Raw genomic sequence first — 25,912 nt, 5'->3', positions numbered from 1 at the left:
CATGATCCACCATCCAAGATCCACCATCCAAGATCCAAACACCATCCATGATCCACCATCCAAGATCCAAACACCATCCAAGATCCAAACATCATCCATGATCCACCATCCAAGATCCAAACATCATCCAAGATCCAAACATCATCCAAGATCCAAACACCATCCATGATCCACCATCCAAGATCCAAACCATCATCCAAGATCCAAACATCATCCAAGATCCACCATCCAAGATCCAAACACCATCCAAGATCCAAACCATCATCCAAGATCCAAACACCATCCATGATCCACCATCCAAGATCCAAACCATCATCCAAGATCCAAACATCATCCAAGATCCAAACACCATCCATGATCCACCATCCAAGATCCAAACCATCATCCAAGATCCAAACCATCATCCAAGATCCAAACACCATCCAAGATCCAGGAACCGCGTCACTCCTCTCATGAGCTCACTTTCCCAATTTCCTCCCAATTCCAGTTTTCATCCCCACCCCCTCTCCGAGCGCCTGTGGAAAAGCCCTTCCCGGATCCCGCAGCTCCGCGTGCCGCTCCCGGCGTTCCCGAGGTTAGGTGAGCCTCCTCATGCGGCGGTTCTGGCGCTCGATGGTGAGCGTGGCGCGATCCACGGAGCTACCGATGGACTCCAGGGCCTCGTCCTGCCGCTCCAGCTCCGCTTCCGTCTCCAGCGCCAGCCCCTTGAGCTTCTGCAGGATCTGCCGGAGGGGAGCACGGACAGCTCGGAGCACCGCGGAGCCTCGGGGATCTACATCCCATAATCGCGGGATTTGGGGTGAAGGAGCTTCGCGGTTGGGACACGTCCCACCAGCCCAGGGTGAGCCAGGGTCCAAGCTGGCCTTGGACATTCCGGGATCCAGGGGCAGCCAAAGCTGCTCTGGGAATTGTAGCCCAGCCCCTCCAGGCAGGAATTCCTTCCCAAGATCCCACCCAGCTCTGCCCTCTGCCAGGATATTTGTTAGGGCATCATGAAAAAATAAAAATAGAAAATAATGATAAAGATAAAAATAAAATTAAATAAAAATAAAAACTAAAAATAAAAATGAAAATTGAAAAATAAAAACAGGAAAAGTTAAGATAAAAATAAAAATAAATAAAAAAAAAGAATAAAAAATTAAAAAAAATAAAAATAGATAAAAATAAAAATGAAGATAAAATAAAGATAAAAATGAAAAATAAAATTTAAATAATAAAATAAAAATAAAAATAAAATAAAAATATAAAATATAAAATAAAAATGAAAATTAAAAAATAAAAATAAAAATAAAGATTAAAAATGAAGATAAAAATAAAGAAACAATAAAATAAAAAAAAAGATAAAAAGGTAAAAATAAAAATTAATAAAAATTAAAAAGAAAAATAAAAAATAAAAATTTTAAAAACAGTAAAGATAAATCAAAAGGAAATAAAAAATAAAAAAAATAAGAATAAAATAAAAAAAAGGGAAATAAAAATAAAAATTAAAAAATAAAAATTAAAAAACACTAAAAATAAAAGTAAATAAAGTAAAAAGAAAAATAAACATAAAATTAAAATAAAAATAAATTAAAAATAAAAAATAAAAAACTAAAATAAAAATAAAAAATAAAACTAAAAAGTAGAAATATAAAAGGAAAAATAAAAAATAAATAATAATTATATAAAAATACATATAAAAATTAGAAATAAATAAAACTTAAAAATTAAAAATAATTCAAGAATAACAGAAAACAACATAAAATATAAATAACGTACATATTAATTTTAATTTTCTATTTAATTTTTATTTTTTATTATTTTATTTTTAATTTTTACTTAGTTATTTTATTTTGTTTTTCTTTTTTAAAAAAATTATTTTTATTTAAATTTTTATGTTTTATTTTTATTTTTCAATTTTATTTTTATTTTAATTTTTATTTTTATTTCAATTTCAATTTTAATTTTTAATTCTAATTTTAATTTTTATTTTTTCTTACCTTTCTGAGCTCCTTGGCCTCTTCCTGGGAAACTTTTTGCCTCTGCTCCTGTTCCTTGTCCATCCCTTCTCCACTTCCCGTCGGAATTCTGGGATTCACCACGGCTCCCGGGAACGCACTGGCTGCCAGAGAAATTCCATGGGAAAAGTTGGATCCCTTAGAAGGAATGCACCTTGAATATTCCCAAAAATCCAAATTTCATGGGAAAAGCTGGATCCCAAACCCTCCCAAATCCCTGTGGAGCTTGATCCCAAAATCCCTCAACGATCCTAAAGATTATTCAAGGTGCATTCCTTATAAGGATCCAACTTTTCCCATTAAATTTGATTTTTTGGGAATATTCACAGATTATTCCTTATCATTTCTCTCTCCTGGACGTGTTCAAGGTGTCAGCTGGAATAATTTCTTATTCCAAGAAATTCCAACGTTCAAGGTTCAGCTCGGAGCAATTTGGAAAAATTGTTGCTCATTAAGTTCCACTTCCTGTGGAGCTCGATCCCAAAATTCCACAAGGATCCTTAAGAATTCCACAAGGAACAATTTTCCCAAATTGGAAAAAAATCTGTGGGAAAAAAAAAATGGGGGAAAAATCGGGAAAAAAAAAAACGGGAAAAAAATATAAGAGGAAAAAAATTGGGGGAAAACCAGGGGGGGAACAGGGAAAAATAGGGGAAAAAAAATGGGAAAAAAAATCAGGGAAAAAAAAAGCGAGGGAAACCGGGAAAAATAGGGGGAAAAAAATCGGGAAAAAAAATCAGGGGGAAAAAAAATCGAGGCAAAAATCAGGGGGGAATGGGGGGAAAAAATAGGAAAAAAACGGGGGAAAACCTGGGAAAAAAAAAAAAAGGGAAAAAAAAAACGGGAAAAAAAACTGGGAAAAAAAATGGGGTGGGGGGGAGAAAAACAGGGGGGAAAAATCGGGGAAAACCAGGAAACAAACTGGGGAAAAAATTGGGAAAAAAATCTGGGGAAAAAAAAATCTGGGGAAAAAAAAATATTGAGGAGAAATAAAAACAGGGTGCAAAAGATCAGGTGAAAAATCAGGAAAAAAACAGGAAAAAAATCGGGGAAAAAGATACTGGGAAAAAAAACTGGGGAAAAAAAACAGGAAGGAAAAATCGGGGGGAAATTGGAAAAAAAATTCGGGGGGAATAAAAAATGGGGGAATAAAAAAATTGGGGTAAAAAAGTCGGGGAAAAAAAAATTCGGGAAAAAATTAGGGGAAAAACAACAGGGAAAAAAATGGGGGAAAAAAACCAGGAAAATAAAAACCGGGGGAAAAAACAGGAAAAAAACTATGGGGGGGGGGGGGGGGGGGGGAAGCCAGGACAAAAACTTGGGGAAAAGAAATCGGGGAACACGGGAAAAAAAACTCTGAAAAAAAATTCCGAAAAAAAATTGGGGAAAAAATCGGGAGAAAAATCCGGGAAAAAAATCCATTTTCCATGAAAAATCCCAAAGGATCGCACACAACCCATGAGCGGCACCTTGTGACGCAATGGGAGCGGTGACAAATCCCAGGAAAACAAACAAACCTGGAAAAGTCAGGATTTCCTGGAATTCCATCGGGATCTGGGATATTGATTATTAAATATGGGAGACTGGATATTAATTAGTGGATACTGGATATGGGATGTGGAAATATGGGATAACGACCACTGAATATTGCAGGCTGGATATGGGATACTGCGCAGTAATCCATGGATATGGGATATTGATTGGACATGGGATATTGGATATGGGATATCAGATTTGGGATACTTATTATTAATTATTGGCTATCAGTTATTGGCTAACAATTATTGGACGTCAGTTATTGGCTGTCAGTTATTGGACGTCAATTATTGGACGTCAGTTATTGGATGTCAGTTATTGGACGTCAATTATTGGACGTCAGTTATTGGACGTCGGTTATTGGACGTCAGTTATTGGACGTCAATTACTGGACGTCAGTTATTGGATGTTCAGTTATTGGACGTCAATTATTGGACGTCAGTTATTGGATGTCAGTTATTGGACGTCAATTATTGGACGTCAGTTATTGGACGTCGGTTATTGGACGTCAGTTATTGGACGTCAATTACTGGACGTCAATTATTGGATGTCAGTTATTGGCTAACAATTATTGGATGTCAATTATTGGACGTCAGTTATTGGACATCAGTTATTGGATGTCAGTTATTGGACGTCAGTTATTGGACGTCAATTACTGGACGTCAGTTATTGGATGTCAGTTATTGGATGTCAGTTTATTGGATGTCAGTTATTGGACATCAGTTATTGGATGTCAGTTATTGGACGTCAGTTATTGGATGTCAGTTATTGGATGTCAGTTATTGGATGTCAGTTATTGGATGTCAGTTATTGGATGTCAATTACTGGACGTCAATTATTAGATATCAATTACTGGACGTCAATTATTGGACGTCAGTTATTGGACATCAGTTATTGGATGTCAGTTATTGGACATCAGTTATTGGATGTCAGTTATTGGACATCAGTTATTGGACGGTCAATTACTGGACGTCAGTTATTGGATGTCAGTTATTGGATGTCAGTTATTGGATGTCAGTTATTGGATGTCAGTTATTGGATGTCAGTTACTGGACGTCAATTATTGGATGTCAGTTATTGGCTAACAATTATTGGATGTCAATTATTGGACGTCAGTTATTGGACGTCAATTATTGGATGTCAATTATTGGACATCAGTTATTGGATATGGGACATCAGATTTGGGATATGGATTACTAAATATAGGATATGGGATATCAATAATTGGATATGGGACATTGATTATTAAATATGGGATGTGGGATGTCGGATGTTAATTACTGGATATGGGATATTTATTGGATATTAATTATTGGATATTGAATATGGGATATTTATACTAAATATGGGATACAGAACATTGGATGTTAGATATGGAATACTGGGTATCAATTACTGGAGATTAATTACTGCATATGGGATATCAGACGTGGGATATTGATTATTAAATATGGGATGCTGTATGTTAATTATTGGATATTAATTACTGGATATGGGACATCATATTTGGGATCCTGATTATTAAATATGGGATATGGGATATTGATATGGGATATTGACAGAATACAGGATACTGGATATGGGATATTAATTATCAGATATGAGATACTGATTATTAAACATGGATATAGGACATTAATTACTGGATATTAATTGCTGGATATGGGATATTGGTTATTAAATATGGGATATAGAACATTAATTATTGGATATTGGATATGGGATATTGTTACTAAATATGGGATACCTGAAATTGAATATTGGATGTTGGATATCAATTAATGGATATTAATTACTGGATATGGGACATCAGATTTGGGATACTGATTATTAAATATGGATGTTGTATATTAATTAGTGGATACTGGATATGGGATATTGGATAATGCCTTTGGGATACTGGATATTAAATACTGGATATTAATTACTGGATATTACTGGATATTAATTACGGGATATTACTGGATATTTATTAAATATGGGATATTGGATACTAAACATGGGGTACTGAATGTCAAATATTGGATACTGGATATGGGATATGGGATATTAATTACTGGATATTAATTACTGGATATGGGAAATTTAGTGGATATGGGATATGGATACTAAATATGGGATACTGAATACTGATTATTGGATGTTGGATATGGGATACTGGATATTAATTACTGGATATGGGATACTGAATATTGAATATCGGATAATGGATATGGGATACCGGATAATGGCTTTGGGATACGGGATATGGAATACCGGATATTAATTATTGAGTTTGGCTGTTAATTATTGCCTGCTGAAGACTGGGAATTCCCTTCCAGCCAGGAATTAACTCCAGCAGTGCCAGAGGCTCCGAAACCCCCTGGAGCTGATTCCTTGGATTTATCCTCCCCAGGACCGCACCACAGGGATCATTTACCTCTGGAACATTCCTTGGGAAACCAAACATTCCTCGGGAAAACAAATGTTCCTTGGAAAACAAACATTCCTTGGATAAACAAACATTCCTTGGGCAACATTTCATGGAAAGCCAACATTCCTTGGGGAACCAGCACACCCTGGGAAACATTTCATGGAAAACAAACATTCGTCGGGAAACCTCGGAATTCCCTTCCACCCACCTGCCTGCCCAACGGACGTTCCTGAATCCACCTGAGGACATCTCCTAGCTCCGGCGAATCCAAGAGCATCCTCCAAAAACTGGATTTTTTGGCTGAACTGCACCTCCAGGATGGGAATCACCTCGGGCATCCGAGCCGCCAGGAGCCGGAAGGAATTGTCGGCTTTCCCAAGGAATCTCTGCCGGACGCTGATCTCGTAGGGGGTGTGCACCCGGATGTCATCCACGTCCCTGCTCCCAAAACGCTGCAGCAGCTGGGAATTGCCATCCCTGATCTCCAGGCCGGAGGACAGCACGGCGAGTTTTCCAGGTTTGGCGTTGGAGTCTGTCCCATGGGTGACGATCACCGGGATTCTCAGCAGGATTCCTTCCCGGCTTTTGGGATCGGGCGTCGGCGGCGTTTCCCGGGGTTTGGATTCCGGAGGGGTTTTCCAGAGTTTGGTGCTGAAGGGCCACCAGGAAGGAGATTCCAGCTCTGTCAACAGCCTGGAAGAGGGAAAGGAGGGTTGGGAAAGGGAAGGACTCTGGATATCCCAGCAGCTCCAGGGAAATCCCCACAGACGCGGAAATTCCTGAATCCCAAATCCAGCCTGTTATTCCCTCCTCAAACCCACCCACGGTTTCCTGGGATCCAGCCCGTTCAAATCCCACCTTTTCCTTGGAATCCACTGGGAGAATTCCCACAATCCCAGCTACGAGGGAAGGAACTGGAAGTGGATTTTTCCAGGCCCCTTCCCACTCCTGCACTTCCAAGGCCTTTTCCTGCTCCTTTTCCTTCACCTCCTCACTTTTTCCTTATGCTCCAACACCCCAATTCCCAGACAAAACACTAAAAATTCCAGGTGGAGGCCCCAAAATCCAGCAGAAGCTTCCCAGAAGTGTCCAGGCTCCACTTTCCCATCAGTGTTGGTGCAGCTCCCTAAGGAAAATATTCCCAGCAAACAGGGAAGGGAGCCAGAGGCTGGAATTCCAGGTACAGCTCCTGATCCAAGGGCAAGGAAAATATTCCTGTTTTTTCTTTTTTTTTTCCCAAGGGAAAAACAAACAACATTCATCCCTGAAATCCCAATTTATTTCTGTTTTAATTCCCTGTTTTAAAATTTTGGGATGCTCCCAGGGAATCCCTGCTCCTTAAATTCAATAAAAACTAGGAAGAGCCCTCTGGAATTTTCTGCTGGAGCTCCAAGCTGGGTAATGTTTGGCCGCCCTTGAATCCCTGGAATTCCAAATCCCTCCCCACACTCTGAGTCCTTTCCCATTCCTCTCCTCTCCTCATTCCTGCTGGAATTTTATCCACAGGGTTCCAAAGATAAGGAAACACTTGGCAAAAACATTCCCAAGGAGCCCTGGCTGTTCCCATCCCTGACAATCCCTGCTTTTCCCTGGGCGTTGGAATATTTGGGATATTCCAGTCCTGCCACAAGTTTCCCCAGAATTCCCAATTCTGGCTTCTTTCCTATTAAATCCAAAGTTTTTCAAAGGCTTGGGGACATTCCTAGAAAATCAAGGCAAAGGTTTTCCAGGAAGATGTGGGGGGAAAGGGGGGAGAAGGAAAAAAAAAAAAAAGGCAGGAAAGGGAAGGAAAAAAGGGCAGGAAAGGAGCATTCCTGGATTTCCCAGGAATGGCAGCAGGGATGGACACAGCAAACACTGCTCAGCTCCACTTATCCCAACTTTCATTCCTATGGAGCAGGGCACGGGTGGGAGGGAGGAGATTGTGCCACTCCTGAATTCCCAGAGCTGAATTCCCAACATTTCCTGAGCCCACGGGCACCAAAGGCTTGGATTGGATGGGATTGGATGGGATTGGATGGGATCCTAAGGATGATCCCATTCCATGGGCAGGGATCTTCCACAGGCTGCTCCAGCCTGGCCTTGGACACTGCCAAGGATCCAGGGACGGCCACAGCAAATCTGGGAATTCCACACCAGCCAGGAATTCCCAATTCCCAAAATCCCGTATAAATCTCCCTTTTTCCAGCTCAAAGCCATTCCCTGTGTCCTGTCCCTCCATCCCTTGATCCCATTCCCTCTCGAGCTCCCCTGGAAGCTCTGAGCTCTCCCTGGGTCCTTCCCTTCTCCACACTGAACATTCCCAACTCCCTCAGCTTTTCCTCAAGGAGCTGCTCTGTGAAACACCCCCCCCCCCCCCCAACGCTTCCATTTCCCAGAACACCTCCCCCAGCAATCCCAAGCCCACCGGAGCATTCCCGGCTCCGGGAACGCTCCCATCCCGTACCTGTCGGCCACATCCATGTCCCCCTCGATTTTGTGGAGTCCTGTCATGATCCTGTCAAACTGCTCCCCTTGGGAATGCAGCACCTTGGCCGTGTCCTCCAGGCGTTTCTGGGATCCCTCCAGCATTCCCGTTAATTCCCTGCCTTTGCCGGATCCCTGCCCCGGCAGCAGCTGCTCCCTCCAGAAATGCTCCAGGATGTTGAACACCACATTCCTGTTGGGATGCAGGGAGCTGAACCAGTGCTTGGTGCTCCTCTCCAGGACGGTGATGGAGCTGAAGATGAAATGGGAACATTCCTTCTTGATCTGGCTGATCCCGGAAAGGCGGGAATGCAGCAGGAGCTCTCCCGTTTCGCCAGCCCTGAACTGGATGGAAAGAGGAGTCAGGGAGAGATTCCCAGGAATCCACTGCTTGCTGCTCTCCTGGTAGTAGGAGCAAGGCCAGGAATGGATCCGGATGTCCTCGCTCATCCCGGCCTCCTGTCCCAGGGAAACGCTCCCCGCTGAAATCCAGGGAAAAAACAAAAACAAACAAACAAAACAAAAAAAAAAAACCAGGAATACTTCATTAACGCACGGCAATTAACGGCGGCCGTGGCTGCGTCCCGGCTCTTTTCAGCTGCATGCACAAGGAATTTGGGAATTTCAAACCACGGGCTCTGGAAAAGCCCGTCAGCAACCCCTGGCTGTGCATTTTTCCAGGATATCCATTCATATCCTGGAGTATTTCCATTCCCAGCTCATCCTCAGCTTCCCACAGATCAACAGGGACTGAGGAAATTCCAGGAGATCCCAAAATTCCAGCTCATGGTCCTTTACAAATCCCTGCTCCCTCCCCTTCCCCTCTGGCACCTCAACATCCAGGCATGTTAAGCACATTTCAGGAATTCTCCAGGAATTCCCAGTATTGCCCAAGAAATCTCCCAAGAATTCCCAAAAAAGTTCCACAAGAATTCCCCAGAAACTCCCCAAGACTTCCCAAGAAATTCCCCAAGACTTCCCAAGAAATTCCCCAGGAATTCCCCAAGAATTCCCCAAAAATTCCTAATATTCCCAAAGAAATTCCCACTATTACCAAGAAACCCCCAAAAAATTCCCCAACAAATTCCCCAAAAAATTCCCCAGGAATTCCCAAAAAATTCCCAGTATTCCCTAAGAAATTCCCAGTATTCCCCAAGAATTCCCCAAGAATTCCCAAGAAATTCCCCAAGAAATTCCCCAGGAATTGCCCAAGAATTCCCAGTATTCCCCAAAAATTCTCCAGAAATTCCCAGTATTCCCCAGGAAATTACCAAAACATTCCCAGTATTTTCCAGGAATGCCCAGTATTCCACAGGAACTCCTCAGAAATTCCCACAATTCCCTGAATTCCCCAAAAATTCCCCGAAAAAGTGCCCAAAATTCCCCAGAACTTCTCCCCTCCAGTTTCCCAGACGAACTTCACCAAATGATCCCAAAAATTACAAATCCGAGCAGAACCTGGAATTTCTGCTGGAACAATCCCCCCCCCCCCCCAAAAAACAAAAAAAACAAAAAAAAAACCCAAAAAAACCCCCCCAAAAAAACTCCCAAGTTTTCCCCAAAGGAAAACACAACTGAGGCCGTTCCCAAAATTCAAAATTCCTTTAAAAATCCAGGATTTATATCAAATTATAAATTAAAATAAATCCCACCTCAGCCTCATCCATGGAATTCTCAGGGAGAATTTTTTTTTTCCCCCCCTCAGGATTTTTATCCCAAGTTTTCACCAAGGAAAAAAATTCCAAAGTAAACACAGCTGAGGCTGTTCCCAAAATTCCAGGCTTTTTTTTTTTTTTTTTGGATTTGGGGAATTCTTCACTCTGGGAGAAGAAGAAATTTCAATTTTCAGTTAAAAGGAATTTGTTCCCAATATTAAATAATGGGAATGGTCAGAATTGTCCGGGATTTTGGGAATCAGACTTTTCCATTGGGAATTGGAATTTTTTTCCATCGGAAATCGGAATCCAGAGCTATCCTGGATTTTGGGAATCGGAATTTTCCACTAGAAACTGAATTTTTTTCCATTGGAAACTGGAATTTCTCCACTGGAAATTAGAATCCAGAGGTATCCCGGATTTTGGGAACTGGAATTTTTCATTGGAAATTGGGAGTTTTTTCCACTGGAAGTTGGAATTTTCCATTGGAAACTGGAATCCAGAGCTATCCTGGATTTTGGGAATTGGAATTTTTCCACTGGAAGTCGGAGTCCAGAATTATCCCGGATTTTAGAAATCGGAATTTTTTAATTGGAAATTGGAATCCAGAGCTATCCCAGGTTTCGGGAATGGGAATTTTCCATTGGAAATTGGAATTTTCCCATTGGAAACCAGAATTTTTTTCCATTGGAAATCGGGATGCAGAACTATCCGGGATTTTGGAAATCGGAATTTCTCCATTGGGGATGGGAATTTTCCCTGAGCTATTCCAGATTTCGGGACTAGAATTCGGGAACGCTTTGGGAAAAGATCGTTAAGCTGCCACGGGCAGGGACACCTTCCACTATCCCAAATATTCCACAAGAAATTCCTTCGCTTTCTTCCCAGTTTGTTCCCAGATCAGATCCGGACTCTCCCATTATCCACGTGGTTTTTTTTTTATTTATTTATTTATTTTTCTCCAGAAAATAACTGGATTTTTGGCCACCTCTGCCCCAAAATCCTGGAATTCCATCCACGTGTGGATTTCCCCTCCCCCCCAGCGGCGTCACGGGGAATTTTTTTTTTTTTTTTGCTTTTCCAGGAATTTTTTTCCCTGGAACATCATCCAGGGTGTGCTTCCATAAAAACGGAGCTGATTCACCTCTGAGCTCATCCAATTAACTGGGAGCAGCACTAATTAATTAATTGTTAGTTAATTAATTAATTAATTAGTTAATTAGGGAGGAGGAGCTCCGAGCGCCCCTGGCTGATGTTCCCATCACCACTGAATTCCCAAATTTTTCCCAGCTGACTTTGGGAATGATGGCCAGAACATTCCAGCATTTTTTCTTTTTTCATTTTTTTAATTTATTCTGGTTTGTGTGGGGTTTTTTTTTTTTTCTGTTTTTTTTTTTTTTTCTTTTTTTTTTCCCTCCCCTCCTGCACAGCTGAGAATTCCACAGCTTTGCTTCATTCCCAGAAATAAATTTGGGAACCAAATTCTTGGAGCCACCACCCTTCAACAAACGAGTTTATAAATCTTATCCTGTCACTCCGCCTCTCTTTTTTTAATTTTATTTTTAATTAAAACTCAATTCCAGGATTAATAAATCCACAAATCCTAAATTTAGGATTCTCCAAGACATGAAACATCCAGGCCTGACCTCATTCCATCATTCCCAAACTGGAATTCCTCCCTCCTGCCAGGGATTTCCATCTTTTTCCTTATTCCCATTTTCCTCCTCCTCACCCCAAAGAGAGAATTCCAGAGAATTTTGGGGTTGGGAAGGGACCTTAAGGATGATCCCATTATCCCATGGGATGACACCTCCCAGGTGGATCCAAATTGCCCTGGGACATTTCCAGGGATCCAGGGGCAGCCACAGGAAATCTGGGAATTCCATCCCAACATCCCACCCAAATCTTCCCTTTTCCTTCCCTGCGGCCTCATCCCAAATCCCTCTCCCTTCAGGCACTGGATGGATCTTTCCCCAGTCCCAGAAAATTCCCCATTTTTCCCAATCCCACTGGGGAAATCCACAGGACAACAGCCAAAACCCCATTTTGTCTCCTTCACTGCAGCGCCAGGCTCCTCCAGAACTTTGGAATTCCAGAACCACAGAATTCCAGGATCACTGAGCTTGGAAAAGCTCTCCAAGGCCATCAAATCCAAGCTGTGCCCGATCCCTGAGCGCCACATCCAGGAATTCCTCGGACTCCTCCAGGGATGGGCACTGCAAACCCCCCTGGGCACTCCCAAGGCCTCACCACCCTTTCCATGAGGAAATTCCTGCTGGTTTCCAACCTGAGCCTCCCTCAGATGTGCCGGAACTGGGAGTTAATTGCTTCCCAGAAAATCCTGAGGAGTTTGGGATTAAAGCCCAGGAAATTCCTCTTCCGGAGTTCCTAAATTCAGCTGGAGAGTTTGGGCAGGGCTGAGGGAGGGGCTGGAGGCCGTGCGGGAGGAATGGAGCTGGGAAAAGCGGCTCCTGCATCCCGAGAATCCTAAAATCACCGAGTCTGGGAAAGATCTCTGGGATCACCGAGTCCAAGTTGTGCCCTGAGTGCCACATCCAGCAGTTCCTGGGACACCTCCGGGGATGGGCACTCCAAACCTCCCTTTCCAGTGCCTTTCCAGGAAGGAATTGTCCCCAGATCCAACCTAACCCTCCCTCTCCTCCTGTCCCTGTTCCCTAGGAGGAGATCCCAAATTGTCCACACCCTCCTGTGAGGGAATTGTGCAGAACCACAGCGTGGTTCCCCCCCATCCCCCTTTTCTCCAGGATGAACATTCCCAGCTCCCCCAGGAATTCTCCAGCCCCTCAATGGCCACACTTCCACACAGCCCGGTGTTATCCAGGAATTTACTGGAGATCCCCCTCAATCCCTTCCCTATCCATACATTCCCTGCTCCGCTTCTCAGTCCAACCCAGCCCCCGGTTCGAGCCCTCCCTAAGGCCCGGTTCGAGCACACCTCAGCCCCGGTTGGACCTGCCAGATCCAGGTTCGAAACCCTCCCCGGTCTCGGTCCGAGCCCTCCCAAACCCCAGTCCGTGACCCCCCAGCTCCATTTCCAACCCCCAGGCTCCACCTCGAACCCCCCCGGGCCCCTCACGCACCTCCCTCACTGCACCACCGATCCCGCTCCGCGCCTGCGCCCCCCGCGCATTCCCATTGGCTGAGCCCCTCGCAGCTCTGCGCTCCCATTGGCTGAGCTCCGCGCCGCTGCGCTCCCCTTTTCGCTCCCCCCCGGCCCCCGCCCGCCCGATGCAGAGGTTCCGGTGCCGCCCGCCATAGCCCCTCGCTGTCACCGCCGCCGCCGCCATTCGCACCAGGGGCTGCCCCGCGGGGCCCGGGGGTGAGTGTGGCTCCCTCGGGGCGCTCGCGGTTCCTGCGGGCAGCGCGGGTGGGACGGGAGAGCGAGGCGGGGATGGCGTGTGCGACGCGCTGTGGGGTCCGGGTTCTCCCCCGCCCCAGCACCGGCGGCCTCCCTGAAGGGAATTCCCTCATGGAAATCCCTTAATTCTCTCATGGATATCCCTTAATTCCAATACTCCCCTGGAGATCTCTGAGGGAGGAATTCCCTCATGGAAATCCCTTAATTCCAATACTCCCCTGGAGATCTCTGAGGGAGGAATTCCCTCATGGAAATCCCTTAATTCTAATACTCCTCTGGAGATCTCTGAGGGAGGAATTCCCTCATGGAATTCCCTAAATCCCCTTTTCCCTCAGTGTCTCCCAAATCCGATCTCTGCAGCCTTTTTGCTTTATTCCCTCTCAGTCGTTTCTTCACCTTTTTCCTTTTTTTCCCTTTTTTTCCTATTTTTATCCTGGGGTTGCTCCAAATCCTTGGGAAAAGCTCTGCGGGAATGTGGGAGGTGCCAGACCTGGAACAAAGCGATGATCCCAGGGCACTCCACACTTTCCCAAATATTTCAGGAATTTCTTTCCCTCCAGCCCTAATTAATTCTTTTTTGGGATTACCCCACTGAAATTTTCTTTTCCTGCTCTTTTAGGATGGAATCAGCTCTGGCAAGAGGGAAAAGCATCCAGAGGGTGATTTCCCAGCTCTAGAAAACATGGAAAATCCCAATTATCCCAACAAACCTGCACCACTCCTCAATTTCCCCGTGATTTCCCTTCAATTTCCCCGTGACTTTCCCTCAATTTTCCCGTGATTTTCCCCCAGTTTTCCTGTGATTTCCCCTTCAATTTTCCCGTGATTCCCCTCAATTTTCCCGTGATTTCCCCTCAATTTTCCCGTGATTTCCCACAGCTTTAAACCCTCAAATCCCTTTTTTTTTTTTTTTTACCAGGTTGGTTTGAGGTTGTTGGTTTGTTTTTTTGTTTTGGGTTTTTTTTTTTTTATTTTTGGGGTTTTTTTTGGGATAACACCTGCTTCAAACTGTCTTTGCTCAGCCAGGATTTTTTTTTTTTTTTTTTTTTCCCAGCCTGCATGGACAGAGCAACCTTTGCCAGTTCCACCGCTTTTTTCCGGGATTTTGGGAATTCTGCTCCAAGTGCTCTTCCCGGGGGCCACGTGGATTTTATTGACAGAGCTGATTCCTTCACTTACTCGGATTTTTTCCGGGATTACCTCATTCCCAACCATCCCTGCATTTTCTCAGCCAAGTTCACCGAGGATTGGGGCAGCAGGAAAACGTGGGTGACGTGGGATGGGAAACCAAACTTTGAGCACCTCCTGCACAAGTTTGGTAAGTCCCGGAATTTTTCCCCTGCCTGATTCCAAATCCTAAAGTATGCAGTTTTTTTGGACTGATTTTTCAGGATAAAATAGGTAAAAAATCCGAAATTCCGAGCTTTGTTCCTAATTAATACATGGATTTCCACCCCCCCCCCCCCCCCCCCCCATTTATTCACAGTCTGGATTGCAGATTCCAAGCTGGATTTATTCCGTATTTATATTTAAACAAATTTAAAATCTTGGGTAATTTAATTATTCCAAATCCTAAAGGATGCAAGTTTTTAAGATTGAATTTTCGGGATAAAATCACTAAAAAAAAACAGAATTCCAATTCCACGGGGATGAGCTTGAGGGAGGTGATTTGATTCCTCCTCATTCCTGAAGAGAATTCCCGAGAAGTATGAAATTCCTGGATCGTGTTTCCCTGCAGTGATGATTTTTGGATTGGGATGGCTCCTTTGGAATTTTTGGGGCGCAGAATTCCACAGGGATGAGCTTGAGGGAGGTGATTTGATTCCTCCTCATTCCCGAGGAGAATTCCTGAGGGGTTTGTGATTCCAGGAGAAGCCGTGGTGCCCGTTGCCAACTGTGATGTCAAGGAATACAATTCCAACCCCAAGGAGCAGCTGCCCTTCAAGGAATTTGTGGAATACTGGCGGGAATACATCAGGAACGGCCATCGCTCCTCCCGCGGCTGCCTCTACCTCAAGGACTGGCACCTGAGCAGGTCAGGGCTCGTTCCCAAAGCTCCAGCACTGGGAATGTTCCCCTGGAGAAGGGAAGGATCCAAGCAATCCTCAGGGCCTAAAGGGGCTCCAGGAGAGCTGGAGAGGGGTTTGGGATAAGGCAGATGGGATGACAGGACACAGGGAATGGCTTCCCGCTTAATTTGGGAAGGAATTGCTGGCTGGGATGGAATTCCCAGAGGAGCTGTGGCTGCTCCTGGATCCCTGGAATGCCCCAGGCCGGTTTGGAGCAGCCTGGGATGGTGGGAGGTGTCCCTGGCACGGGGTTGCAACTGGATATTCTTTAAGATCCCAAAAATCCCAGGATTCCATGATTTTGAGTTTCCCAACCGGGGTTTTGAGGCAAAGCAGACGAGCTCAGCGTCAGCACAGAGGAAAAATATTCCAACGTTCCCTGAGGGATCCCAGAGGGATTCCAAAGCCTTGGCCTCCAGCTCCAAAGAGAGCTGAGAATTTCTCAAGTCCCCGACATTCCAGGCTGCTGTCATTCCCTCAGCCTAATTCCCAGCTTTTATTCCGGGCTCGAGATCCATTTAAACTCAGTGTGGGAAGGAATTCTTGGCTGGGAGGCTGGGAGGGGCTGGGATGGAATTCCCAGAGATTTGTGGCTGCCCCTGGATCCCTGGAAGTGTCCAAGGCCAGCTTGGAGCACCTTGGGACAGTGGGAAGTGTCCTTGGCCATGGAATTGCATGATCCTTAAATCCCTTCCCACTCAAAGCATTCCATGTTTTCTCCCGAAGGAAAATGGGACTGGAACAACTTCTCCAGTCAAAGATAGATTGGGGTTGGGATTGGGATTATTCCATGGGCGTGTTGGATTTGGGATCCTTTCGTACCCGTTGGCTTTTCTGGGAACATTCCCACTCCTTCAGGTTCCCTTCCCCCTGCTCTGCCTTTCCTTCTCCAGCTGGAAGAGAACCTTGGGATGGAATTTTCCCTGTGGGAATGAAGAGGGGCTGCCCCTGAATCCCTGGAAGTGTCCAAGGCCGGCTGGGAACAGGCTGGGATTGTGAAAAATAGGGATGAATTCCACCCTAAAGGATCCACTTTGCTCTTCCCACTGGATCTGGGGGAATATCCCGTTTTCCCGAGCTGCTTTTCCAAGTGTTTTGTGTTTTCCAGAGCTTTCCCAGAGCAGGATGTTTACACCACTCCCGTGTATTTTTCCTCGGATTGGCTCAACGAGTATTGGGATGCTGTGGCCGTGGATGATTTCCGCTTCGTCTACATGGGACCCAAGGGATCCTGGTAAGGCTCTCATCCCACAAAAATTCCTTCTTTTCCAGCTGAATATCCCAGGAAATGATCCCTCAGGATAACCAGGCAAGTCTCCTGGTGTCCCAGTTGGTTCTGGGTGGGAGGGAAATGGGAAAATCCCAAATTGTGCCCCCCCCCAAAAAAAAAAAATTTACCTGGGAGATGAGAGATTTCCTTGGGAATGTGCAGGAGCCTGGAATGGCAGGGATAACTCCAGTGTTTTTCTTCTATGGGAAAAAATCCAGGTGAAAATTCCAGCCCAGTGTTGGTTCTCAAGCTGTATTTGGGATATTTCTATCGGAATTCCCTGCCCTTTTGGGATTTTTAGGATAAATTCAAGAGGAGAAGCACAGGGGATATGAAACACTTCATTATTCAGCCAGAATTCCATGAGGAATTCTGGGATTGGGATGGATACAGTGGCTTTTCAATGACTCAAACTACACAATCCCATCAGAATTCCAGGAGGAAAAGGAGGGATGGGGTCAGGCTGGATAGCATGGCTTTTTACCAGATGAACTTCCATCATCCAACCAAATTCCCATGAGGAATTTCGGGATCGATATCCAGATAATTTGCTTTTTAATAGCCAAAAGTCCATCATCCAATCAAAATTCCATGAGGAATTTCAGGATCAGTATCCATATAATTGCTTTTTAATATCCAAATCTCCATAAACCACCAAAATCCCATGAGGAATTTTGGGATCAGTATCCACGTAATTACTTCTTAACAGCCAAATCTCCTTAATCCCAGCAAAATCCCATGAGGAAATTTGGGATTGGTATCATAGAATGGCTTTTTAATGGGCTAAAGTCCATAATCCAACCAAAATTCCATGAGGAATTTTGGGATCATTATGGATACAGTTGCCTTTTAAGAGCCAGAATTCCATGATTCAACCAAAATTCCATGGGGATTTTCGGGATCTGTATGGTTACAGTGATTTCTAAATAGCCAAAAAATCCATAATCCAAACAAAATTCCATGAGGAAATTTGTGATTGGAATTATATAATTGGTCATTAATAGCCAAAAGTTCATTATCCAGTCAAAATCCCATGAGGAATTTTGGGATTGGTATCTGTATAATTACTTTTTAACAACCAAATCTCCTTAATCCCACCAAAATCCCATGTGGAATTTTGGGATTGGTGTCCATATAATTACTTCTTAACAATCAAATGTTCTTAATCCCACCAAAATCCCATGAGGAATTTTGGGATCGGTATCCACATAATTGCTTCTTAACAGCCAAATCTCCCTAATCCCTCCAAAATCCCATGAGGAAATTATGGGATCGGTGTCCACATAATTACTTTATAGCAGCCAAATCTCCTTAATCCCACCAAAATCCCATGAGGATTTTTGGGATCGGTGTCGATATAATTGTTTTTTAACATCCAAATCTCCTTAATCCCACCAAAACCCCACGAGGAAATTACGGGATCAGCACCTCACCCTCTCAACGACTCAAATCCCCTCTGGAATTTTCCGGGATTGATTCCCGGCCGTCCCTGATTTTTGCCAGGACTCCGTTCCACGCCGACGTGTTCCGCTCCTACAGCTGGTCTGCCAACGTGTGCGGCAGGAAGAGGTGGCTCCTGTATCCCGCGGGACAGGAGGAATTCCTGAAGGATCGCCACGGCAATCTCCCCTTTGACGTGACGGCTCCGGATCTCCGGGATAAGAGGATTTATCCGCGCTACAGCCAGAGCCAACCCCCTCTGGAAATTATCCAGGAATCGGGAGAGATCGTCTTCGTTCCCAGCGGATGGCACCACCAGGTTTATAACCTGGTGAGGGAACGGATCCTCTTGGATCACTGAAGGGGGGGATCCCAAAGGTTTTGTCGGGATGGAGATGGGGATTTTGGGATTGGGATCTGAGCCGTTTGTTCTCCTGGGTGATGTCGGGAAGGAATGGAGGCGCTGGAATGGTTTTCCCAGAGAGCCTGGAAGTGTTCAAGGATAGCTTGGATGAGGCTTGGAGAACCCTGGGCTAGTGGGAAATGGGACGATCCTTTCCCAACCAAACCATTCCAGGAATTCCATGTCTTAGAATTGGGGTGAGGAGGAGGAAGATCCTGGGATAAAGGAAGGGGAAAGGATGGAAATCCTTCCCAGGAAGAAGGAATACCAGCTTGGAATTCCCTGGGATAGTGGGAAATGGGATAATCCTTAAAGTCCTTCCCCACCCAAAGCATTCCAGGAATTCCATGGCTTAGAATTGAGGTGAGGAGGAGGAAGATCTCAGGAAAAAGGAAAAGGATGGAAATCCTTCCCAGGAAGGAGGAATTCCAGCTTGGAATTCCCTGGGATAGTGGGAAGTGTCCCTGCCCATGGAATGGGATGACGCTTAAGATCCCTTCCATCCCAAATCATTCTGGAATTCTGAGATGCTAAAACCATCAAAAACTCCTTGGGGCACTGGAATTTCAGAGAATATTCCATGGGGAAAAAAAACTTGCCCTGGATCGCCTTTTCCTGCTCTTTTGTCAGAAAATGCTTCCAGTCCCTCAGGAATGGGATCCTGGATGAGCCAGAGCCAGGGTGGGATTGTTAATTCTGGGAATTTTATTTGAGTCACGGCCAATGAACAAATGATTCCATAGGATTCCGTTCCAAAATTCCTGTCATCTTCTCCCACCTTTTGGAGGTCAGGAATGGGGACACTTGGGGTTGTTCAGGCATTGAAAAAGGAATTTTTCAGGATTTTAATGCCAGTGAATCCATAGTTTTCTCCGGAATCCGATTTTTGGAGCAGCAAATTTCTTCTTATTACTCTGATTAAATTAATTAGTGACTAATCATTAATTATCCGTTGGTTATCCCGAATTTTTCCCTTTGGAAGACACCATTCCCATCAACCACAACACGGCTGCGTTCCAGGAATTTGGGACATTTGGGGTTGGATTTTTCAGGATTTTGACGCCAGTGTTGCTGTTCTTTTCTTGGGAATCTGATTTTCAGAGCAGCAACTTCCATATTATCATTCCTAATATATTAATTAATTATTAATCATGAATTATCTGTGGGTTATCCCACATTTTTCCCACCGGGAAAACACCATTCCCATCAAGCACAACATGGCTGCATTCCAGGAATTTGGGACATTTGGGGTTGAATTTTTCAGGATTTTGATGCCAGGGACTCCATTGTTTTCTCGGGAAGCCGATTTTTGGAGCAGCAACTTCCATATCATTATTACGAATAAGTTAACTGGTGACTAATCATTAATTATCCGTTGGTTATCCTGAATTTTTCCCTTAGGAAGGCACCATTCCCATCAACCACAACACGGCTGCGTTCCAGGAATTCGGGACATTTGGGGTTGAATTTTTCAGGATTTTGATGCCGCTGTTTTATCGGGAATCCGACTTTCGGATCATCCAAATTCCTGATAAACTAATTAATTCATTATCAATCACTAATTATCCCTGGGTTATCCCGAATTTTTCCCCCAGGAAGACACCATTTCCATCAACCACAACTGGGTCAACGGCTGCAACGTGGCCCTCATGTGGTGCTTCCTGCAGGATGAGCTGGCGGCCGTCCAGCGGGAAATCGGCCAATGGAAAGATCCCATGGATGACTGGCACCTCCAATGCCAGGTACAGCCCGATCCCGGATTATCCAGGAATTCCGGGATTATTGGAAATCAGGTTTTTCTCACGGCGGAACTGCGGTGGTCGATAAGGGAATAGGAGTTGGGGACGGCTTTGTTTTGTTGGGAGGTATTCCCGGTAAAAGTTTGGGAGTCGCTTCGGTTTGTTGGTTGTGTCCTGGTTGGAAAGCTGGAAAATTCCAGGATAAAGAGAGCTGGGAATGTTCAAAATTCCAAGGGGAAGCCTCAGAGCCCCTTGCAGAGCCTAAAGGAGCTCCAGAAAAGCTGGAGAGGGATTTTGGATAAGGCATGGAATGGCAGGACACAGGGAATGGCTTCCCACTTAATTTCAGTGGGATTTTGGGAAGGAATTCCCAGCTGGGATGGAATTCCCAGCCAAGCTGTGGCTGCCCTAGCCCTGGAGCTGGGAAAGAACCCAAAACCATAATAATAATCCAAGCAAAATTCCATGAGGAAGAAGATAGGTGGGATTCCTTCCAGAATCTTCGGGATGAGGTAAATTCCAAGTTTATTTCTGGAAGCTGTTCCCTCTCCTTGGGTTGATTTCCTTCCAAAAATTATTAATATTTGGGAAAATTCCCACCATTAATATTGGGGGAAAACAACGTGGTGCCTTCGGATCCAGAGGTAATTACGGGTAAAAAAAATCATTAAATGGAATTATTTGTGATCCCAGAGAATTCCCAGCTTCATAAAATCAACTTGGGGGATTTTTCCGGGATTTTTCCCCGCCGTCATTCCCATTCCAGTTCCGTTTTCCCCCTCTAGCTGATCATGAAATCCTGCACGGGCATCGACTACAAGGAATTCTACAACTTCCTCAAAGTCATCGCGGAAAACCGGATTTCCATCTTGGAGAAGGGCCTGGATGAGGAATCCTCATCCCAGAACAATTCCAAAGCCGCCATTTCCACCTTGGGAATGCTGCACGCCGTCTTCGACCTCAAGAGGACGGTGAAGGTGCTGAGCTCGTTGAGCGCTAACGAGGATTTCCGGAAGCTGGATCTGAGCTCCCTCTCTCCTTCTCCGGAGGCTCTGCTCCAGCACCTGGAGTCGGCCATCGACACGGCCCTGCTCTGAATTCCTGCTTTTCCAAGGTTTTTTCCAAAGGGTTTGGAGGAAACCAACTTGGGACAAGAGCTTTAGTCCAGCAGGAGGAGGGAGAACATTCCCGAAGTTCTGAGCAGTTTGGAGGAATTGGGGGAAAAGCAATCCCAGCTGAAGGAAAATCCCAAATTTTTTTTTAGGATTAAGAGCAGGCACTCAGGGAAAGAATTCCCTATGGATCAAGGCTGGAAGTGGAATGAAGCAAAATCCCTGTGCTTAAGCTCAGCTTTGTTAAAACCTCTCCTTTACAGGTCCAGCTCAGGTTTTCCATCCTTTTTTTTGGGGGGAATTCCAGCTGGTAACGCTTCCATGGAAGCCTGAGCTGGAGCCAGCAGCTGGATTGGAGATGGACACGGCCCTGCTCGGAATTCCTGCTTTTCCAAGGTTTTTTCCAAAGGGTTTGGAGGAAACAAACTTGGGACAAGAGCTTTAGTCCAGCAGGAGGAGGGAGAACATTCCCGAAGTTCCGAGCAGTTTGGAGGAATCAGGAGAGAACAATCCCAGCTGAAGGAAAATCCCAATTTTTTTTAGGATTAAGAGCAGGCACTCAGGGAAAGAATTCCCTATGGATCAAGGCTGAAAGTGGAATGAAGAAAATCCCCTGTGCTTAAAAGCTCAGCTCTGGTTAAAACCTCTTCCAGGTCCAGCTGAGATTTCCCATGGGGTTTTTTTGGGAATTCCAGTTGGCGAATTCCACGGAATTCCTGAATGCCTGAGCTGGAGCCTGCATTTGGGAATGTTGATTCCATGTCTTCCAAAGTGACGTTCCCAAAGCCGAGACGCTCAGGATTAATTTAAATTAATTAAATTCCGAGCCTTGACTCATCCCAATAAAAAGCAGGAATGGGAATGTGCTCCCACAATTCTATGCTCCATCCCAAGGCCCAGAATTCCCTCCGGGAAAAATCAGATCCAGCATTTCCTGCATGGTTCCACAGCACAATTCCCACCTGGAAGGCCACCAAATATTCCCACTGGAACATCCCCCTCCTGCTTTTCCTTGGAAAAATCAAAATCCTGGAAGCACAAATGGCTGCACACTGTTACCTCCAGGCCTCACTTGAATCCTTCCTGGAGCAAAAGCCAAGAAAAACTTGGAATTTTGGAAGTTTTAGCAAGTCCAACTGAAAATCCTCGTTTTCCAGAGAATTCCTTGGAATTTTTACCCTTGCTGCACTTTGCATGTCCTTTTCCAGGAGGAATTTTTTTGCAGTTTTTCTTTATTCATAAAAATATCAAAGAGCTGCTTCTCCTTAATTTAGAAAATTCCCAGATTCCTGAAGATGACAAAGGTTGGAATAAGGAGCACGTGGAGCCTGGAATTTCTTCAAAATTCCAAGAGTTTTATTTAAATAAAAATTCCTGGCAAACTTACAGTAGGATTCTCTGGGTAATATATTAATTATTGCAAATAATCTGTTAATTTATTACAGGATAAAATTTGGGGAAAATGGGAGGAGAAAAACTCGGGGGGGGGGGGGGGTTGTTTTCTGGGAGTCACCTGGATAAGGAAAAAAAAAATTCCTGGGAAAAACAAAAAAAGATTCCTGAGAAAAATGACAAAAATCCCATTTTTTGAAAGATTTGGACTTGCAATTTTTTTTCACCCCCAAAAATATCGAGGATCCACTTTCCTTAATTTAGAAAAATCAGAAAAACTTGGGAAAAAAAACAGCCAGAAAAAGCCTGGGGAGTTTCTTTTCCTGGATAAGGAAAAAAAAATCCAGAAAAAAACTTAAAAATAGGGATAAAAACTGTCAAAAATGAGATATTTTGGGCTATTATTAAATGATTTTGGAATGCTGGGAACAACATCCCAAATATCCATTGGGAATATCCCAAAGATTCTTTTCCCAAAGGGAAATTCCAGCTCAGGGCACACAGCCAGCTGGGATTGGAGTTTCTATTCCATATTTTCTGTTTGTTTTCCCAGAATTTCCCAAAATCCAGGATAAATCCATGTTTTTTCCAACCCCCCTGGAATTCCAAAGCAGTGCAGGATTATCCCTGAGGTTTCCCAAGGAGAAATTAAAAAAAAAAAAAAAAATTCGGAGCATGGGAAAAATCAGGAAATTTGGGAATAGCAGCTTGCAAATGCAATGGGAAAAGTCCTGAGTTGGGAAAAAATGGGAAAAGGAGTGGTGGGAAAAACCTCCTCTAATTCCAGGAATTTTGAGGAGCTTTGGGATGAGCCATTCCAAGAAATCCCATCCGAAATCGATGTTTCCCAAAGAAATTCTTTCTTTTTTCTGGGAATTCTTCAGTGCAAAAAAAAAAAAAAAAAAAAAATCGAGAGCAGGAAAAGAAGATTTTTTTTTTTTCTCCTGGGATTTTTTTCTGGAAAAGGAGATAAAACTCAAAAAAGAAAAAAAAAATTAAAAAAATAAATTAAAAAAACTCTGCTTGGAAAAAAATTCCCAAAGGTTGGAGATGGAAATTCCAGCCTTTCTCCAGTGTGTTTGGGATCAGGAAAACCTCGGCTGGGGGAGGAATTCTTCCCATTAAAAAGGCAGCCAGGATAAAATTCCAGCTTTTTCCAGTGAGATTTGGTCCGAAGAAAAATTGGGAAAATGAGGATTTTCCCTATGGATCAGGAGCTGTGGGAGCTTTCCTTTGGGTGGAGCCGGATCCTCTGGATGTGTTCATAGCACGACTGAGGAGGGAACAGAGCAAAAATTAGGGAAAAATCAGGGGAAAATCAGGGGAAAATTACAGAATTCTGGGATCAAACTCCAGACAATCCCCGCTGATCCCGAGGATAATTCCAACAAAATCCAATCCATCTGAAATGAAGGATAAGTTTTTTGTTTTTTTTCCCAGCCTGGCAAGGGAAAAAAAAAATTCTCAAAAATTCCACTCCAGAAAAACAGGAATTTTGCTGCTCAGGCCGTGCTGGAATTCCTGGTAAAGGTTCCCTTACCTCCAGCGCCGTCAGCAGGAAGTCCAACATTCCACCCTGGTTGGTGGGATCCATCAAATCCCGGATCAGATGGATTTCAGCTCCCAGATGTTGGATCCTAAGGAAAAAAAAAAAAAACAAAAAAAAAAACAATCCCAAAATCCAGGGGAGGAAAAAAAAAATCTCTGGGCACGTGGTGGGGCTTGGGATTTTGGAGACGAGGAGAAAAACTCTGGAATTCCAGAGGTGATTGCTGGAGACGGATTCCAGGAGGGATCTGGGATCTCAGAATTCCGGAATTCCAGAGGGTTTGGGGCTGGGAAGCTCCTTCAGGATGATCCATGGGCAAGGATCTCCCATTATCCCAATTTTTTCCCAGTGGTTCCAACTGGGAACAATTCCGGGGATGGAGCAGCCACAAGTTCTGATGTTCCATCCAAGGAAATTCTGGATCCATCCACAGAAAATTCCAATTGCTGGATGGAATTTTGGATTCCTCATCTCCCCAGTGAATCCCGGTCCCTGCTGAAGATGGGAAATTCCTGTAGGAATTCCAGAATCCCAGAATTCCAGAGTGTTCGGGGCTGGCAAAGTCCTTCAAGATGATCCAGGAGCAGGGACCTCCCACTATCCCAATTTTTCTCTGGGATAGGACATGGAATTCCGGGACAAAAATAATCTCATTTCCATGAAAACCCTGTAAAATCCTCTGGGGTAAGACACGGAGACGCTGGAATTCCGGGATAAAAGGAACGCCATTTTCCATGGAATATTCTCTGGGATAAAACACGGATACTCTGGAATTCTGGGATGAAAGGAATCCCTTTTTCCATGAAATACCCTTTAGGGTAAGACACGGACACTCTGGAATTCCGTTGACCCTTTATATTCCAAAATCCCAACCACACCTGTGGATATAAAAAATACATCCAACCCCAAATCCCAAAAGGTTTTCTTTGGAATTCTTCCACCTGGAAATATTCCAGTGGAAAAAAAACTCCACTGACTTGGCTCGGGATACGACGAACATGAGGAGAGGCAGGAGATCATCCATGGGCAGTCGGAATTCCTTCTCCAGCAGCCGGGACACCGTGTGCTCCAGCTCCTCGTAGGTTTTCCGGAGGATTTCCAGCTTTTCCCTGGGATCCACTGTGGTGCTGTTGGGATCAAAGAGCCACGGAAAAGAGGGATTTATTAAAAAAAAATAAATAAAAATTAGGGATTTCAGGAGATTTGGAGTTCATGGATTTGTTCCAAAGGGCGAAGGAAAGAGAAGGCAGCGAGGTTGGGCGAGGAGATATTCCAGGGTGGAATGGAACATTCCCGGGATTTCCAGCATGGGATGGGACATTCCTGGTGTCTCCAGTATGGAATGGGACATTCCCGGGATTTCCAACATGGGATGGGACAATCCTGGTGTATCCCATATGGAATGGGAAATTCCCAGATCTCCAATATGGGATGGGACATTCCTGGCATCTCCTTAAAGGAGTGGGAATCTTCCCGGAAAAGCCAACGGGTA

At 44.3% G+C, this 25,912-nt stretch overlaps 3 protein-coding genes across 5 annotated transcripts in view; 1 reads left to right on the top strand and 2 right to left on the bottom strand.

Moving 5' to 3' along the window:
• Nucleotides 1–482: 482 nt before the first annotated feature.
• SNAP47 (synaptosome associated protein 47) lies at nt 483–9,359 on the bottom strand. 2 transcript variants are annotated; one of them, XM_062493190.1, is made up of 4 exons: nt 8,393–9,359; nt 6,155–6,639; nt 1,980–2,101; nt 483–722 (listed from the first exon to the last, which is right to left on the bottom strand). In XM_062493190.1, the coding sequence occupies exons 1-4, from the start codon at nt 8,860–8,862 to the stop codon at nt 576–578; spliced, it is 1,224 nt and encodes a 407-aa protein (XP_062349174.1). In that variant the 5' UTR covers nt 8,863–9,359; the 3' UTR covers nt 483–575. The 2 variants fall into 2 exon arrangements, with proteins under 2 accessions (XP_062349174.1, XP_062349184.1); XM_062493200.1 differs by having other exon boundaries at nt 1,980–2,097; nt 6,151–6,639; nt 8,393–8,968.
• A 4,361-nt stretch (nt 9,360–13,720) lies between these two features.
• Nucleotides 13,721–21,920, top strand: JMJD4 (jumonji domain containing 4). Of its 2 annotated transcripts, none has more exons than XM_062493177.1 (6): nt 13,721–14,764; nt 15,316–15,481; nt 16,624–16,749; nt 18,289–18,556; nt 20,224–20,325; nt 21,156–21,920. In XM_062493177.1, the coding sequence occupies exons 1-6, from the start codon at nt 14,506–14,508 to the stop codon at nt 21,462–21,464; spliced, it is 1,230 nt and encodes a 409-aa protein (XP_062349161.1). In that variant the 5' UTR covers nt 13,721–14,505; the 3' UTR covers nt 21,465–21,920. The 2 variants fall into 2 exon arrangements, with proteins under 2 accessions (XP_062349161.1, XP_062349151.1); XM_062493167.1 differs by having other exon boundaries at nt 20,224–20,370; nt 21,153–21,920.
• A 1,233-nt stretch (nt 21,921–23,153) lies between these two features.
• ALS2CL (ALS2 C-terminal like) overlaps nt 23,154–25,912 on the bottom strand; it is a 32,026-nt gene continuing 29,267 nt past the window's right edge. Inside the window, exons 23-25 of the mRNA XM_062505731.1 lie at nt 25,398–25,547; nt 24,412–24,508; nt 23,154–24,144 (exon numbers count right to left, since the gene is read on the bottom strand). Coding sequence (XP_062361715.1) covers nt 24,082–24,144; nt 24,412–24,508; nt 25,398–25,547 — 310 coding nt within the window. The 3' untranslated portion in view covers nt 23,154–24,081. The remainder of the gene's footprint in view (nt 24,145–24,411; nt 24,509–25,397; nt 25,548–25,912) is intronic.

Source organism: Cinclus cinclus, chromosome 1 (genome assembly GCF_963662255.1).
Source record: "Cinclus cinclus chromosome 1, bCinCin1.1, whole genome shotgun sequence".
In the NCBI taxonomy this organism is placed as follows: domain Eukaryota; kingdom Metazoa; phylum Chordata; class Aves; order Passeriformes; family Cinclidae; genus Cinclus; species Cinclus cinclus.
Note: the sequence above shows the minus strand (reverse complement) of the source record. Positions and strands in the feature narration are given on the sequence as shown.

Excerpts from the sequence above, each read along its gene's own strand:
- SNAP47 (XM_062493190.1), bottom strand. The coding sequence starts at position 8,862 with ATGAGCGAGGACATCCGGATCCATTCCTGGCCTTGCTCCTACTACCAG. Across the intron at positions 6,640-8,392 it reads GACATGGATGTGGCCGACAG|GCTGTTGACAGAGCTGGAAT; the intron begins GTACGGGATGGG and ends TCCCTCTTCCAG. Across the intron at positions 723-1,979 it reads AGGCCAAGGAGCTCAGAAAG|ATCCTGCAGAAGCTCAAGGG; the intron begins GTAAGAAAAAAT and ends CCCCTCCGGCAG.
- JMJD4 (XM_062493167.1), top strand. The coding sequence starts at position 14,506 with ATGGACAGAGCAACCTTTGCCAGTTCCACCGCTTTTTTCCGGGATTTT. Across the intron at positions 14,765-15,315 it reads GCACCTCCTGCACAAGTTTG|GAGAAGCCGTGGTGCCCGTT; the intron begins GTAAGTCCCGGA and ends TTGTGATTCCAG. Across the intron at positions 20,371-21,152 it reads ACTGGCACCTCCAATGCCAG|CTGATCATGAAATCCTGCAC; the intron begins GTACAGCCCGAT and ends TTCCCCCTCTAG.